This window comes from Aulostomus chinensis, chromosome 2 (genome assembly GCF_037954235.1).
Source record: "Aulostomus chinensis isolate RoL2024-O1b breed Wild chromosome 2, RoL_Achi_v1.0, whole genome shotgun sequence".
NCBI lineage: Eukaryota > Metazoa > Chordata > Actinopteri > Syngnathiformes > Aulostomidae > Aulostomus > Aulostomus chinensis.
The window spans coordinates 24,125,263-24,141,455 of NC_141321.1; the positions used below are offsets into that span (position 1 = coordinate 24,125,263).

Below are 16,193 nucleotides of genomic sequence, written 5' to 3' on the forward strand. Positions count from 1 at the left end.
ACGGGAAAATCAGCTGTATTCCGCGGAAATCATCAACGGGACTATTTCCCTTTACTTTGCTAGCTATCCTTCTATCAACCCTCTGTTTTTCCCTCGGTCCCTTATACTGCCCAGACGCCACACTGGCGATGTCGGAGTCTTACGGTAAGGAGACTCATTTGCAGGTGGCCAGTATCGATCTCAGAGACGGGGATCGGAAGGTGTGTCGAAAGGGCTTTTGTCATCGTAAATAATTAGCTGACAGGCTAGCCTAGCCATTGGTAAACTGGCCTTACTGGCGTTATAAATTCCGTGTCAGCGTCAGTATCATGACAGGGGTCGTACAGTAGAGTTGAGGGTGCTGGTTAAACTACATGTGTGGAGTTTGTGTGTCTAGAAATCCCCTCAGAGGTGGACGGGAAGCTGACACCCGGACACAGGGAGAGGATGATGAAGCTGGCGTGAAGACCTCCTGTGTGTTATGTATCCTGTGTACTAGATAGTATACTGGCAGGGTGGATTAAGATCCACTTCTGTGAGACGGTGAAACAAGGACACCAGTGCACTTCTGCAGTGAAGCGTCATATTAGTGTGTGTCCATATTATTAGAAATTATGGATTAATTTGCATGTACAAATTTGAACCCGAGCAATACATGTGTGTGGCCACTGATGTCTGCCGATATTGTATCCCTATAAGTGCTAATATAAAGTATTTGTATTTGACAGAATATAAGAAAGGAAAGAAATTGCTTTGATAAATTGAAAACTATTTCATTATCAGTGACGGCTATTATTTCAGTGCACTGTTGTTATTTTGGACGAGAAGAACGATTTTTAAACAGCGAAATGCTCTTCCTTCCTGTGAAGAGGTTTATATATTAATTTGAAGGATCATTACAAAAAGTATTGGCAATAAATCAGTTGTACAGTTCTTTTACTCCCTATTTCTTAAACCATTATCGGCCTGAAAAATCCTGTTGTGGTCGGTCTCTAGTATGACTGCTAGTAAACTCATGTTGGTTTTTGTGTTTTGTGATGCACTGGAATTTTGCAGTGCTAGCATTTTTTTGTCATCACATCGCTCAGCACCCTGTGAAAATCATGTTTAACAGAACAGTAAACAAATCATGTCTTCGTGTCTGTTGTAGAGAATATCAGAGCTGTGATTTCTGTTTTCCCTCTCCAGATTTCCTGTTTAAATTTCTGGTGATTGGGAATGCTGGAACAGGCAAATCCTGTCTGCTGCATCAGTTCATAGAAAAGAGATGTAAGTCTACAGATATTCCATACTTTGACTTGTGTTGCAATGTTACATGGTGCAAAAGTGTTGGACAAAGCAAAACACTGCGTTCTATTCTTAAGACATCAAACACATTCTAATTTACTCATAGTTTCTGCTACATTGTAGTGTTTGATGTAGTTCGGTGATAAATGTGTCGACATCAATGAAGTCAGAGCTCAAGAATCCTATTAACATATACCAGAGGTTAGTTTCACTTTTGAAAGTGTAGTTCAGAGACAAAGATGGAGGTTCTGTAGTAACTCATCTTCTGCTATAGGCTTATTTTCAAGAGATGTCAGAGCTCCAGCTCATCACGATACATCTCATTTGTGAATTTTTGGATTGCGTTTGTGCTTTTTTTTTTTTTTTCCAGTTAAGGATGAATCCAACCACACAATCGGTGTGGAGTTTGGCTCTAAAATCATCAGCGTGGTCAACAAAATGGTCAAATTACAAATCTGGGATACTGCGGGACAAGAACGGTTCAGGTACGGAAAAAACTCCATGAATCTGATGGCACATCCAGGGGCAACCTAATTTACATACATAAGTTATCTACCTGCCGAGGGGCTAAGGATGTAAATTAGCATTTCTGCTAACTCTGGCATATTTACAAATGTGTTTTTACTAGTTCTCATTCATATGCACTTTCCGTTTCAAATAATATACCAACATTATAACTGTCAACATGTGAATCCCCATATGTAACCTTTTTAGTCAATGACTTTGGTACCAGTGGATTTAAAGCCAGTCATTAGTATTTGTGCGTATTTTCTGCAGTGTGTTATCATTTTATTATGCACCTTATTGTGATGCTTGATGAAAGGGATTGAAATTGATTGTTCTAATTGCATTAATTGTACGGTTGATGGTACAGGAAGTACTTATGTGTCTGACATCTCATTAGTATTGACTGTTTGTGTGTATCTGTGTGTCTTGCAGGTCTGTAACCAGAAGTTACTACAGAGGAGCAGCTGGAGCCCTGCTGGTCTACGATATCACCAGGTCAATTAGCAAGCAAGACTCCAGATTTTCCCTGCTTTGGTGCCTCCACCCTGACAACAGCCAGGCGTCATGTCCTAGGGTTGTTTATTTGTGCAGCACTCATATGTATGCATTTTCCCATTTCATCAAATTTGGCACACACATCCACTTGGGCTGAAAGGAGGACCTGATTCAGTCTTCGAGGTCGAAGGTCACAGTGACCTCATATTTTTGGCCATAGCTCAAGACTTGCAAGCAGATTTTACAAACTCGTGAGAGACAATTGTAACTTGTGTGCCTGGTCGGCAGAAGCACACAAACATAAGACAGTGATTGTAAATGTTTGTTTTTTTAAATTGGAGCTCACATTTACAAAGTCCCTCTCTCACGGGCAGTGTGAAGTTATCTCTCGGACGTGTGTGTCTTTGTCTCTGCAGCCGAGAGACTTACAACGCTCTGACCACGTGGTTGAGCGACGCCAGGATGCTGGCCAGTCAGAACATCGTCATCATTCTGTGTGGAAACAAGAAGGATCTGGACGCTGACAGAGAAGTGACCTTCCTGGAAGCTTCACGCTTCGCTCAAGAGAACGGTAAGCTGGAGAGCTGTTGGTCTGATCGGACTGTTTGGTCGTCTGCATGTATTCAGGAGAAGGGAGCACCAGACCTGAGTGTTTCTCGGGTCTCAAGTTCTGCTAACAGTTATCCTGCTTTTGGTCAAATTAGTGTATCGCTAAGAGTGCCTGATAGCATACTTTTACATAGATGATTGGCCCCAATAATCATATTATATTTGACCTTCTAAAAGAATCGATATTTTACATGAATTTCCATTCACAATCCAAGTAAATGCCAGAGAGCACAGTCTGACCCATGACTGATAAGGCCATAGCTGGAGTTTCCCTCAGAAATGTTTGGAATGCAGCTTTCATCTTCTCTTCTGTCACAAAGGCCAGACAAAAATTTTAACAGCTTGTAGCCAGAGCTGCGTGGTTCTGCAGTGAGACCGGCATATTTTTAATATGCTGTGAAAACTCCAGCAAGACCTTGTATTGGGATGAAGATCTCTACATGCCTTTTGTGTACTCTGATTTTATGGGTTATTATCCCATGATTACAGTCTGTTAGTCAGATGTGCCGAGCATGATGTGAAGACAGATTAATGTGTGTTTCAGAACTGATGTTCCTGGAGACCAGCGCTCTAACGGGGGAGAACGTTGAGGAGGCGTTTGTCCAGTGCGCTCGAAAAATCCTCAACAAGATAGAGTCAGGTAGGAACTCTGATCCTAACACCTAAGTCCCTTCCAATTCCACCAGGCCACTGTGGGTTCCTGCACTAAAGCAGTTTTCAGAGATCAGCAAGAGTCTGTGTCATTGCATTGCAGTGTTAGACGTTGCATTATCTCGCCACTCATCTTTTGTCTCATTTCTAGGGGAGCTGGATCCAGAGAGGATGGGATCAGGTATCCAGTACGGAGACGCAGCATTACGGCAGCTCCGTTCTCCTCGTCGTGCTCAGCCGCAGGGCGCCCAGGAATGTGGCTGCTAGTTTGTGGACCCGGCAACATGCACCATTTAGGTAAGAAACTGAGATTGCAAATGGGTTTGTCTTTAAACTGATGTGTGTGCATGACAGGTGATGGAGTCAGATATGTCATGTTTCTGACAGTTTTTTTTAATATTTATTTGATTTCTCAAGGATTTAGAGCTTCTGTTGTTAACTTGTGCTCATAGCTGACCATTCCTCTTCCTCTACGCTCCCGTTGCTCATCATGTGATTTACAAACCCTGCAGCCTGAATAAATGCATTGATCCATGATCCACACACAGATACTTGGTCTGTCTTCTCTCACTGTCTGGACAATGTTACTGTTGTTAATAAATTTTATAAAGACCATGTCTCACCAGATGGTTAAGATGCACACACACCATGATCATTTCTATCAGATAGATCCACAGTGCCCATCGAGGACAAAACTGTGGTCCTTTATATCATTATTTATATCATCATGAATAGATGTAGCAGTTGGGCTCTTTGGTGTGTGGAGATGACTGGTGCAGAGGAATGACCTCCAGTGATGGAAGAGAAATTCTCATTGTTGATTCACAGTTGATAATTACCTCGACGTTGCTGCTTGCAGTGATGTTAACGTGTGTGTGTGTCTGTGTGTGTGTGTCTGTGTGTGTGTGTGCTAGTGTGTTAGACAGGTTTGTGAAGACCAAGAGAAGAACCACAATGAGAGACCCAAAAATCCTTGGGTTCAGGTTGTTTATGCAGGTGACCCCTCCCTGACCTTTTTGATCTTCAATCTCCACACTGAACCCTCAGACCACCTCCCCACCCCCACCCCCCTCCAACAGTCCCAAATCCTGCCCCTCCAGAACTCTGAGAATCTCCCCCACCAACCCTCTCTGCTATTGGACCAAAACCTACATCTCCTTCGTATCAGGATGTGAATGCCTGACATCCATGTAACTTACTTGCATCCAGCTCGGCCCTGTTGACCCTCTGACTAAATCCAGTCTGTGACCCTTGTTAACCAACTGTACCACCAACTTGACTGCCTGCTTCCTTGTATTAAACACACCACTAACAGTCCAGTGACTCTCGTACACAGTGCACACCCTCCTCTCATCATATCCAGAAAGGCACCCCAGGCACATAGAGGACCTCATCTCTCACTTACTGGTCTCATCCGCTCCTTTTGTCTCGCAACTTCCCACCTTCCTGTCTCTTAATATCAATGGAGAGAAAATAGAGTCATAATGATCTCAAATGTGTTTTACAAGATCCTCAGATGAAAAATAAGATTTATAAATGTGTACAATGATTTGTTTGCAATTTTTGAAACCAACAAATGCATGTTAGAGTTCCCTCTCATACACCGAGCAGGTTTAAAATAAAGCTAAACCGATAAATCAAACTACTGAAACTTTAAACATAACTTTATTTATATTGCAAATCCTTCAGATATTTATGAGTCAATTATCTGATACTCCAGTAGTCTATTTCCATCTCTTCAGGAAAATGTCACTCCCTTTCTTAAAATGGCACAAGAATTTACAGAAAATACATTCACTGTAATTTTCAAACGGCTCTAATATGCTCGCGTGTGTGGATCTGTTTGGCACTTGAGATTTGAAAAGAATCTCGAGCGTAGCTGGATCCGTGTCTATCAAATGATCCATGAGCACACATTTAAAAGTCTGTCAATAAATGAAGAACATAACGAATATGTGCAGATTTATATGTACAAGAAAGTTAAGAAAATGTTATAGTATTTCTTCAGGTTGTGATTTGTGCATTTGTCAAACGGTTCTGCACGTGTTCCAATGGCTTGACGTTCGTGTTTGGATTGGACAACACATTTGTGAGCTCACAGAATACTCTCCAATCATCTTACACATTTGTACTTTTTATTTCTAATGGAGTATAATAGACATTCATGCCCATTCTGAGAATATTTTCTCTCTCCCTATCCCCCTGCTGCTTCTTAACACTGTAAAATGTTTGTATATATAGAGATTGACGCATGTTTGCTCCAACAGAGTATTTCATTATGAAGAGATATTATATGTATATTGAAGTAGGTATCATATTCAGCATCTGTTTCATCGTCCATTGTATTATTATCATGTGAAGCTACAGTACATTGTTAACACAAAAGCGGTATAGATGGGCAGTATCTTTGCAGCCATTTGTATATTTGTAAATGCGATTTGTCGACGTTGATTACATCACTGATGAACTCCTATGTGGGAAAATATCATTCTATATGATCATAGATTTGGAAAAAAACAAACAGACAGAGCCAGGCTGAAATACTCGTGAGCACATCTGGAGTGTAACTGCATCATGTTTCTTCAGCTCACTTTTAAAGGTAAACGCCATATCTGACAGTGAACCACATTTGGTCCAAAGGATTTCAGTTACAACTTAACGTCCTCTTAAATGTTGCTTGTTTACATGAATTCCTGCTGGGGTAAAACTAAGCGAGTAAATTTCAATGTTCAGATTGAAACTGTCTGACGTACTTTGAGATTTATTTGGCTTATTTGATCAGGTTTCTCTTATTTTCAGCCACTCGAAGCTCTTAATAGCATTTAAAATGTTTAATTTAAGGATTTTTTTGTACATATCCTTAAGATTTAGTTTTAATGAGCAAAGGCAGGTGTTGGAGTATTTTGATGTTATTTTTATGTTGTTTTTTTTTACATTGCACCCTTGAGATGTAAAAAAAAAAAACTAACCTGAATGAACTTTTAAATCAAGCAAATGATAGGAATTAGGAATTAAAATTAAGAATATCCATAAGTGTTTGACCTGGTAGTTACTCTACATCAGGTCCCTGTCTTGTGTTTATGTCATCTAGTTTCTATTTATGTATGCCAGTTTTTCTCATCATTATGGATATCACGGATTTATTTATTGTGTATGATAAAAGCATATGTTTTTAAAATAAAACTACAAATCCATCATTTACTCTTGAAAGTTGCTTGCTTTTGAATTCACGGAGGACGTCGATTGATTTCTTGTAAAGGAAAAAAGTATGTACATTAGTTTGAGACAAATAGTAAAAGGAAGAGATGGGTGGAAAAGTAATTTATTAAAAACGTTGCACAACATTGTTTGAACCATCCTTTAGGTACAAGTCTGTAATATAAACACTAGAATGTAAGTGTACTTTTACAGTTTATTGGGTCAAATTAACATTTATTAGCTCTTGCAAGTGAATTAAATCTGTCTGTGCTTTTGGTTATCACTTAGAGTATACTACGACTACTACAACCATGGAGTTGCTAGAATACTTGAGTAGAGACATTAGTAGTTCTGCTAACATAGTATTATTGGTCATAAATAATGTACATTTCCTGATTACAGTTCCTCAGTGGAATGGATCTTTTGAGATTGACACAACCTACTAAACCTGTAAGAACAAAGTAGGGTCTATCCTCGACTTCAATGAAGTGATGAAACAGGGTCGAGTTTGGCTCCAGCTCTCTGAGATTGTCAAAGTTCAACACACCTACACGCATTTCAGTTTCAGAATATTGCACAACATTTTACATCTTTAGTTCGAAGCAAGTTCTGTATATTCAGAACTATAACGCTGGTAAACACTTCTACACAATGAAATAAAGGAATACTGGACTATAGAGGCGCAAAAACACAACATTCTTTTAAATGGTCCACTGTAAAGCACAAGCATCATTTATTGTACAGTGAAATCACATCAACATCCATCACCGTAGCCTGCAGACTCCAGAGTGTGAAGCTGAATCCACTGCAGAAATGAGATCCTGCAGTTCAGCCCCATCATGCAAAGGACTGAAAGTCCCATTCTGTCTTCTAGTGTAAATACGAATAACATTTTTAAGTGCTCAGATTCAAAAATACAAATGCAGAATTCTACAAAATGAGTGAATGGTGGTAGATCAAAGTGCGCTTTGGAGAATCTGCTGCTTACCTTGGCAGTAAATTAGCAATCTGAGCTCTTTTTCTTTCTGCAAGATTCACATTACTGGGGGTTTGGCTTTATATCCACCCTCAAATTGTTTAATCTCTAAAAAAAAAAAAAAAAAAAGAGCTTCACACAAAAACCCCATTTAGCTGCAAGTCATATTTAATGTGACTTCTCACTTCAGGGACATGCGACCACTTGATGCTGCTGTATCCTCAGTGTCACAGAAACACATTTCACAGTCATCCAATGGCTTTTAAAGTATCTCCCCGCCTCATACAGGTTGGTTAGCACCAAGTTGATTGATTAGTTAGAAGCACATTACCAGAAATAATGAACAAACACATTATTAATCCACAACTCACCAAAGTGTTAATGTGCATTTAAGAAATAACAGAGTGACAACAGTCATATCTACATCAGCAGTCCCCACAAAAAAAGCTGTATAATTCGAGAATTTTTTTTTTCAAAAACACACAACCTGTGTTTTCATATACAATAAGTGATGTGCAGTCCAACACATTTTCTCACAAAACATCATTAAATGTGGCTAAATCTATTCAGACATGCTGCCATTGTATTCACTGTAGTAAAACACCTCTGATTAAAAATATGTTCACATCTTATTCTGCCTATGTTTAAAGGGAATTTAATCAAAGTATGGCTGTATATTATTTTGGACTCTGCCAGTTAGTCTATATTTTTTTTGATTATATAATTATAAAATTATTTTTCATCTGCCAAATGTTAATGTTTTAATTAGAAATTGATTTTCATAAAAAACAAGCTATTCTCGGCAATAAGCCACAGAGTGAATTTAACACCCTGTATGTCAGAGAGATGAATTCATAGCTCTCAATAAAAAAAAAAAAACCTCCCTGTGTTCTATCATTTATTAATTAGTATTTCAGCTTCGCAGGTTCTAGGCAATAATGGCGTGTTTGTTTTATTCTAGTGAAACTATTTCTGCTGTATGTGTGTTTCTGTGAGTGAGATTCATCGGGAGCGAGCGGAGAAGCAACGCATGTACTCGGTGAGCCAGGGGTTGAACTCAGGTTGAACCAGCTTTCTGGCTTTGCTCACATCTGCAGACTTGGCTCTGCGGCGCTCGTTTCTCTGGGTCTGGATCTGGCGCTCCACCGCCCGCCTGGTCCTAGCCCGCAGGGCTGACTCGTGGATCTGCAAGGAAAATAAATAATCAGTCCTTGTTGACACTTTTCATCAATCATGACGTGTTTAATAGAGCTGCAACAATTAAAAGACTGAAAGAAAATAGCAGACAATTATGACTGATTCATTGTCTGACTGATTTTTTTTTCCCAAGCAAAAATATAAAACCTTTGTTTGTCCCAGGTATTAAATTGATGCTTTTTTTTGTCACTAATGACAAAGACTTAAGAGTATTGGTGTTTTGGACTTAATCCCCTCTTTCAAAAAAAACAAAACAAAACATTGTGATGAGCGTGAGCCCTCGTGTCAACTACAGAAAGGAAGACACCTCATTCGTTGAAGCAACAGGTCCAACATTGTGCGTCTTTCTGCTTGCGATGTCAGCGTCCTTCTCGCCTGAACCATAGAGAGCAAACGGATGTCTACCCTCCTTATTTTCCTCCCTGGGCAGCTGTGGCACAACAGGCTTGACCCGCTGGTGGCATCGAGTTTGTTTAGTTAGTTTAGAGAGTTTGCTCTGCTGTGGCCCGGGACCTCCAGGGTCTGTCTCTGCATGTAGAAACAAGAGGTTAAGCAACTTCAAAATAGCAGGTTTGTTTGTCATGATTACAGTAGAAATCTTTGCGCCTTCTTAGACAGGAAAATTCAACTCACCGTAGATCAACAGGAGCAATAACATCTGCAACACATTTCACAGGACTGCTCGACAAATTACACAACCTTTAACTGTGTTTTGTCATAGAGATTATATCTGCATTTATAAAAAATCAGCTCTCTGCCAAAGTGGTTGTTAAATTTTAAAATATCTGACAGAATTGTATTTAAAAGGAGTATTAACATCTGCACCCATCTGTAATGTGCAAAGAGATTCATGGACAGAGACTGATATTAAAAGACAGGAAGCTTTTTCAGAGTTTTGGAATCAGTTGGTGAACAAAGAGCAAACAGTACTTTTCTCTCTGATTTACCTGGGTTTTGTTCTGTGTGTGCGACTGTAATCTGTTTGCTGCCTCCATTAATGGCTCTCTGCTCATCTCTCTCCTCTTCCGCTGTGTTTGTCTCTCCGTGAAGATGACAACCTAAGAGTAGTAAATAATTTTACTTAACAACCAAATCAACGTCGGACAGTTTATGTCATACGTTCATCTCGTTACCTTGCTCTCCAGACACATTCTCCTCCCCAAGCAGGGGAAGCCTGGGAACGTCCCTTGGCTGAGTCTTCGCCCCCTCACACTCCTTTTGCTCGGCCTCTGTGCGGCCTCTGGTGGCACACTGCACCTGGTTCTTGCTGGGTGCAGCAGGGCTTCTCCCTCCAGAGTCCGAGTCGCTGTCTGAGCCGCTCCAGAACCAGGGATTGTGCGTGTGCTCCAGGAGCCTGCGGGTTAGCCGATACTTCAGCATCTCCTCGTAACACTTGGAGTAGGTCTCCCATTTGGGGTCTTTGAATTTCTTCATGTACTCGGAACGAATCCTCTTGGTCACCATCTTTAAAAAAAAACTGAGCAGATCACAATTGTCAATTAAGACTGACAATTATTATATTGCAAAATTGCTGCATCGCAAAAAAAAAAATTTGTATAAATAATCAGAAAACGAGACCCTCATACACTAGATGACGCGTTCTCATTGAGTTTGTTTTCACCGCCAGACATTTAAACCAAAACGTGAGGGCGTCTACGACCAATAGCAGAGCATCTCACCAGCAAGACCCGCCTACTTCCGCCTCTACCCTCGGTTAGCACGCCCTGGCGGCCTGGAGATGAAAATAAACTTATTGTTTTCAAGACGTTGCAACTCAAAGATATCTACTTTGTAACCAGAATCTGTGTTTACCTGTAATAGCCTGCTCTAGCAAACAATTCGATCGCACGTTTCAACGCTAACATTAGCAACTGATGACGTAACTTCCCCTCCGCCTCTGATTGGCTGCGGAGATCAGAACGGCTGTTGCTGAATTCTCCAAATTAAGAGTCGGCAGCAGTCGCACCATGAAAATCCTGCAGGTTTTCGGATATTCTGTCTGAAATACCACTACAACCTCATTCGTTTGTTGCTTGCATATACTGGTTTTATCCAACGATGATTAACAAGCGTAAATTGAATCGCCATTTGTGACAGTAAACGTGCTTTACACTATAACGGTACACTAGTTAATTATTTTTCCGTTGTTTTATTATCCTCTCCTAGTGACAATGCGCTGGTGTTATTTATAGATATCAGAGCCAGTGATGACATGTCAGCGTTCGCTATCTGGCCTAGTGAATGCCAATCTTTGACAATCCATCGACTCCCGTCTACAGGCGAGCAAAGCTTGACAGCAGATATTCCGGTTTGCGAGTATCTAATTTGGTGAACAGTCAGGTATACTTACACAGGGCTCCGGTTTCACGGAAGCGGAGTAGAGCAGATCAGGGAACAGATGGCGTTCATGGTGTTGCTGTAATGTCTCTATAAGCTCCGCCCCCTCCAAGACGTTTTTAAAAAGCCAAACACACTCGCAACAGGTGGGCTGAGGATGTCAGAAATGCGGTCAGAGCTGGAATAAAGCAATTTGGCTGGTGACTGTTTGACACAAATGAGTGGAGGACAACTAGATTAATGTATTCTACTAGATTTTATTTTACTTTACATTTTCCCACAGTCATAATGGTGGCTTATCAAATCAGGTATTTCTCTAATGAGCAATTATAGCTCCCAAATCTCCACATCAGCTGAATCCACTGTTCATTTAAATATGTTTTATCGTAGTGTTCAAGTTGAGGCACAACAGAGTGCTTTATTCCAGACTCAAACCCGCGCCTAGACCTCAAGCATGTATGCATATAAGGCAGGGTGTGTTGAGGTGCCCCGCTGAGCACCGGTTCCAGTTTTGTCTAAAGATGGTCTGGGACCCAGGGGCAACGCGCACGGTCGTGCGGGACAGGCAGCTCCACAGGATTGTTGCAGAGCAAGGTGTCGAGTGTCCCCTATGCCACTGATCCACTGGGGCTAATGCGGGGCTGCTGCTGCCTGAGCACATTCCTGGCAAGTCAGACTCCGAATGTCCAAGTTTAAAAGGCGTCGCCTTTCACTACCTCTGTCACCCAACAGCACCCAACCACCCTGCAGTGGCTAATGGGACACTGAGAGACCCCCACCTTCCCCTAATGCGGGGAGCCAGTACTCGAACTCCTTGAACTCCCCCTCGATAATATTGCAGATTTATAGGGAAGCCGGAATTTCAGTAGCTGACCTCCCATCATTAGGCCTCTTATCTTTGGCCTGATTGTATTATTTTGTTTTATTTTCTCAGTAGATTCTTGGAATTCTTAATTTTTTTTCATATAAAATTATGTAAGACACCTTTGCAGGTAGCCATGTGTGGATGAAATGTGCTACCATTTGAACGATTTCTTTTTAATTTCATATTTTTTAAGAAAAAAATCCCCCTCTCCTATTTTATCACCTAATAGAAAAAACAAATCGAGGTCAAAATACCAAATAATGGACTTTAATAAATTATTAATATGTATATACACTTACATTCACATGTGTTGGGCAACATGTTGTTGTTATTTTTTTATTAAAGTTTTCTTTGGGTGGATGCATGGTTCAGTGGTGTTTTTCACAGCCTTTCTCCGTGCAACACATACAACAGACAGCTATGCATATTTTAACTTGTTACAAAATGCATATGAATGTCAACAGCGCAGTCAGACAGTCCGTTGACAGCAGTGTGTTGCTGTGCCGCAGAGGTTGACCCTCCTCGCTCGATCTCTTGACAGCTGATGGTGGACTTGATGGAGAAGCTGAGGTAGAAGATGGAGGATTTAGAAGCACTTCCTGTGGACAATGCTGGGGCCAGCCTCGTCGTACTCCTGCTTGGAGATCCACATCTGCTGGAAGGTGGACAGGGAAGCCAGGATGGAGCCACCGATCCAGACGGAGTACTTCCTCTCGGGAGGAGCAATGATCTGGAGGAGGAGAAGGAGGGGGAGAGAGCATAAGCCAAGTGCCAAGAGTTGATGTTATAAGAATCGTAAATTCATGCGCAAATTTCCCGCAAAATTGTACAAGTTGTAGGTCGTATTCATCTGTTTTTAGGTACCTTGATCTTCATGGTGCTGGGGGCCAGAGCAGTGATCTCCTTCTGCATACGGTCAGCAATACCAGGGTACATGGTGGTACCACCGGAGAGGACGTTGTTGGCGTACAGATCCTTACGGATGTCAATGTCGCACTTCATGATGCTGTTGTAGGCGGTCTCATGGATACCAGCAGACTCCATACCTGGTCAGGTTAGAAGAACAAATGTTAAGAGGAGGGAAGGAGTCCAGCTTGGCACGACTTATCTAATGGGGACAAAACCTCTAACTTACCAATGAAGGAAGGCTGGAAGAGGGTCTCGGGGCAACGGAACCTCTCGTTTCCGATGGTGATGACCTGACCGTCGGGAAGCTCGTAGCTCTTCTCCAGGGAGGAAGAGGAGGCAGCGGTGGCCATCTCATTCTCGAAGTCCAGAGCCACATAGCACAGCTTCTCCTTGATGTCACGCACGATCTCACGCTCGGCTGTGGGGGGAGAAGTTGAGGAGTTGTTATTCAAAGCGTCAAACGGTAACCCACTGATTCACTCGAAAGCCGTGTGCGTAATGGCTACATGTAGTAGATTAACTTAAAAAAATACCCTTTTCATACAGCGAAGGGCTTTGATACAATTTAGTGATGAAAATGTTGTATTTTAAGGAAATAAAAGTGGTGTTTACTGTGATATTAATTGTGCCTCATGTTTTGGTGGGCGGGGTTTCTTACCGGTGGTCACGAAGGAGTAGCCACGCTCAGTCAGGATCTTCATCAGGTAGTCGGTCAGATCGCGACCAGCCAGGTCCAGACGCATGATGGCGTGGGGCAGGGCGTAACCCTCATAGACTGGGACGTTGTGGGTCACACCATCACCAGCATCCAGCACAATACCTGGAGAGAGGTGAGGCAAGAGTTCAGCAAACAGGCAACCCAATGTCCGAACATATTGATGTTTTTAGCTTAGAATTTGTGACCAAGTGGCTGCTTGTGTGAGAATTTACAAACAAACGCCGAGTGTCGACGTCATAAATGTAACAGGTTAACAATCCCAGGAAGGTTGACTGTGCGTAAAAGTTGTGCATAAAATGTGAACTGCCGCGTTAATGTCTATCTGAACAGTACGTGTTGGGACTGTAATATAATTTTATCTATTATTTGTATGTCTATTTCACCTGTTGCATTAATAATTCAGCTATTTTAGAAGCTGCATCTGTGTCATGTGCAGGAATTTTTCTAACAATCTTACCGGTGGTACGGCCGGAGGCGTACAGGGACAGCACAGCCTGGATGGCCACATACATGGCAGGGACGTTGAAGGTCTCAAACATGATTTGAGTCATCTTCTCCCTGTTGGCCTTGGGGTTCAGGGGGGCCTCAGTGAGCAGGGTGGGGTGCTCCTCGGGGGCAACTCTCAGCTCATTGTAGAAGGTGTGGTGCCAGATCTTCTCCATGTCGTCCCAGTTGGTGATGATACCGTGCTCGATGGGGTACTTCAGAGTCAGGATACCCCTCTTGCTCTGGGCCTCGTCGCCGACGTAGGAGTCCTTCTGACCCATACCGACCATGACACCCTGAAGGGGGAGGAAAAAGCAAAAGCAAGAAAAAAAGGAAAGGTTAGACGGGACATGAAATAATCCAGAGGATGCCAGGACACTCGGTCTAGATTAAAAAAAGACAGGACGACTAATGTGCCAAATAACAGAGAGGGTCGCAGATACAGTCAGAGAGCAATTGTTTGACTGACAGTTCATCTGTGACTAATTTTGTCCCTGGGGGAGGCAAAGGCCACATTGCTGGTTGTGAAAGGAGCCAGCATGACGTGACTCATGATAGGCCCAGAAAATACCACTCTGTTATCACCTAACAGTTTTTAACTGAATTATAAAAAATGAAATATAAAATTATGAATGAATCCAGTTGGATACATCAGCCAAATACTGCCTGAATGTCCAAAATATTGTATCAATATTTTGAATCGCATTATGGGCTATTGTTTTATATTTAAACATGTGGGTATTATTATTGTATGTTGTTCAAAAATTGCAAGTGTTATAATTCATAATTTCGGTTTCTACTGTTATTGGGGCTTTCTCCCATGTTTACCTGGTGACGGGGACGGCCGACAATGGAGGGGAACACGGCCCTGGGGGCATCGTCTCCGGCGAACCCAGCCTTCACAAGACCGGAGCCGTTGTCGCACACGAGTGCGGTAGTCTCATCATCGTCACACATGTTGGCTTCTGGAGATAGAGGGGAGAAAGGAAAAGAGATCAGGACACTCAATTAACTGCACCTGTCGATCTGTCAAATGAATGAATCCCCCTGTAGAAGAAGTGTCCTCCTCTTTGTTTCTTGTCATTTCAAAATCTGTCCTAAAACATTGCAATAAGTATATTGTGGTATGTAATATTTGCGTTAAATCGCATCTGTGGCGCGCAGATCAGGTCAGTACACATGACGTATACACCTGAATTAAACCGCAGGCCAGGGCGATGCATCACTTCCCTTAAAATATATCGACTAACCCCTGTTCTGTGTTATGCTTCTTTTGGACTAATCTTTAGTGCGGCTCTTATCAGGAAAATCTACATGTTCTTTGTCTGGTTCTCAGTTAGCAGGTAACCTACTCAGGTTTTCACTGGCCGCTAGTATCTAACTGTTTCAGTCACTGTTTCGGCATGAAGATGCCGTATCAGACCACTCTCATCAGTTTCCTCATCCGGTTTCTTGAGCTCAGCTATCCAAAAACAAAAAACAAAACAAAACAAAAACAAAAATCTTGTCTAGCTTCGCCTCCGTGGATTGTTCCTCTAGAAATAGTCCTGTAATTGTCTGAGCCCTGCAGGTTCTGTCTAACCTCTGCTCCCCTCTGGGGTTCTCTTTAAGTCTGATGTCTCAACCTGGGTGAGAGGCTTCAGGGGAGGCCGGTCCTAGCGGGTGTCTTACCTTAGGAGTGTGTCTGCGGCTCGGAGAGAACGACCCAACCAGTGCTGCTGCTGAACCAGCTACAGTCCTCAGTGCTGGCCCTTCCACCTTTTATACCCAAGCTCCACCATTCACAAACCTCAGCACTGGCCCCCATCCCGACCCTCAGCCATATTAGGATACTGACAGGCCAGGGAGTTTGGGGGGAGGGAAGGATGGGGTGTACAGTAAGGGGGCGCGCCTCAGAGGGACGGGGGGATCTCCATCCATCAAGTGTCAGAGGAGGATCAAAAGTGACGCAGCGCGCCCCCGATGAGGAAAGAGCGCGC

The 16,193-nt window shown here is 42.3% G+C and overlaps 3 protein-coding genes across 8 annotated transcripts; 1 reads left to right on the forward strand and 2 right to left on the reverse strand.

The window, feature by feature from the left end:
* The first annotated feature begins 3 nt into the window (after window positions 1–3).
* rab4a (RAB4a, member RAS oncogene family) lies at window positions 4–6,818 on the forward strand. The gene is made up of 8 exons (XM_086186099.1): window positions 4–144; window positions 1,168–1,248; window positions 1,637–1,751; window positions 2,206–2,268; window positions 2,685–2,839; window positions 3,422–3,517; window positions 3,680–3,825; window positions 4,443–6,818. The coding sequence occupies exons 1-7, from the start codon at window positions 129–131 to the stop codon at window positions 3,793–3,795; spliced, it is 642 nt and encodes a 213-aa protein (XP_086042225.1). The 5' UTR covers window positions 4–128; the 3' UTR covers window positions 3,796–3,825; window positions 4,443–6,818.
* Window positions 6,819–6,842: 24 nt separating this feature from the next.
* Window positions 6,843–11,335, reverse strand: ccsapb (centriole, cilia and spindle-associated protein b). Of its 6 annotated transcripts, XR_015110216.1 has the most exons (7): window positions 10,712–10,783; window positions 10,033–10,376; window positions 9,847–9,957; window positions 9,207–9,427; window positions 8,792–8,887; window positions 7,715–7,810; window positions 6,843–7,596 (listed from the first exon to the last, which is right to left on the reverse strand). XR_015110216.1 is itself a non-coding variant. In XM_086186065.1 (6 exons), the coding sequence occupies exons 1-6, from the start codon at window positions 10,762–10,764 to the stop codon at window positions 7,766–7,768; spliced, it is 870 nt and encodes a 289-aa protein (XP_086042191.1). In that variant the 5' UTR covers window positions 10,765–10,783; the 3' UTR covers window positions 6,843–7,765. The 6 variants fall into 6 exon arrangements, 5 of the variants coding, with proteins under 5 accessions (XP_086042191.1, XP_086042214.1, XP_086042204.1 ...); XM_086186065.1 differs by having other exon boundaries at window positions 6,843–7,810; XM_086186088.1 differs by lacking the exons at window positions 6,843–7,596; window positions 7,715–7,810 and adding an exon at window positions 10,579–10,631 and having other exon boundaries at window positions 7,819–8,887; window positions 10,712–10,789.
* Window positions 11,336–12,392: 1,057 nt separating this feature from the next.
* LOC147269516 (actin, alpha skeletal muscle A) lies at window positions 12,393–15,946 on the reverse strand. The gene is made up of 7 exons (XM_086186113.1): window positions 15,886–15,946; window positions 15,043–15,179; window positions 14,186–14,510; window positions 13,669–13,830; window positions 13,237–13,428; window positions 12,966–13,147; window positions 12,393–12,831 (listed from the first exon to the last, which is right to left on the reverse strand). Exons 2-7 carry the CDS (start codon window positions 15,169–15,171, stop codon window positions 12,688–12,690), a joined length of 1,134 nt encoding a protein of 377 aa, XP_086042239.1. The 5' UTR covers window positions 15,172–15,179; window positions 15,886–15,946; the 3' UTR covers window positions 12,393–12,687.
* Window positions 15,947–16,193: the final 247 nt, after the last annotated feature.

Bases quoted from the DNA above. Each gene is read 5' to 3' on its own strand.
- rab4a (XM_086186099.1), top strand. The intron at 1,752-2,205 runs GTACGGAAAAAA...TGTGTCTTGCAG, and splicing joins GCGGGACAAGAACGGTTCAG to GTCTGTAACCAGAAGTTACT. The intron at 2,840-3,421 runs GTAAGCTGGAGA...TGTGTGTTTCAG, and splicing joins ACGCTTCGCTCAAGAGAACG to AACTGATGTTCCTGGAGACC.
- ccsapb (XM_086186047.1), bottom strand. From the start codon at position 10,764: ATGTTAGCGTTGAAACGTGCGATCGAATTGTTTGCTAGAGCAGGCTAT. The intron at 9,428-9,846 runs GTAAATCAGAGA...TTCTACATGCAG, and splicing joins ACACACAGAACAAAACCCAG to AGACAGACCCTGGAGGTCCC. The intron at 8,888-9,206 runs GTGTCTTCCTTT...TTTTCCTTGCAG, and splicing joins CTGTTGCTTCAACGAATGAG to ATCCACGAGTCAGCCCTGCG.
- LOC147269516 (XM_086186113.1), bottom strand. From the start codon at position 15,171: ATGTGTGACGATGATGAGACTACCGCACTCGTGTGCGACAACGGCTCC. The intron at 14,511-15,042 runs GTAAACATGGGA...CTCCCCCTTCAG, and splicing joins TCGGCCGTCCCCGTCACCAG to GGTGTCATGGTCGGTATGGG. The intron at 13,429-13,668 runs GTAAGAAACCCC...CTCCCCCCACAG, and splicing joins CTACTCCTTCGTGACCACCG to CCGAGCGTGAGATCGTGCGT.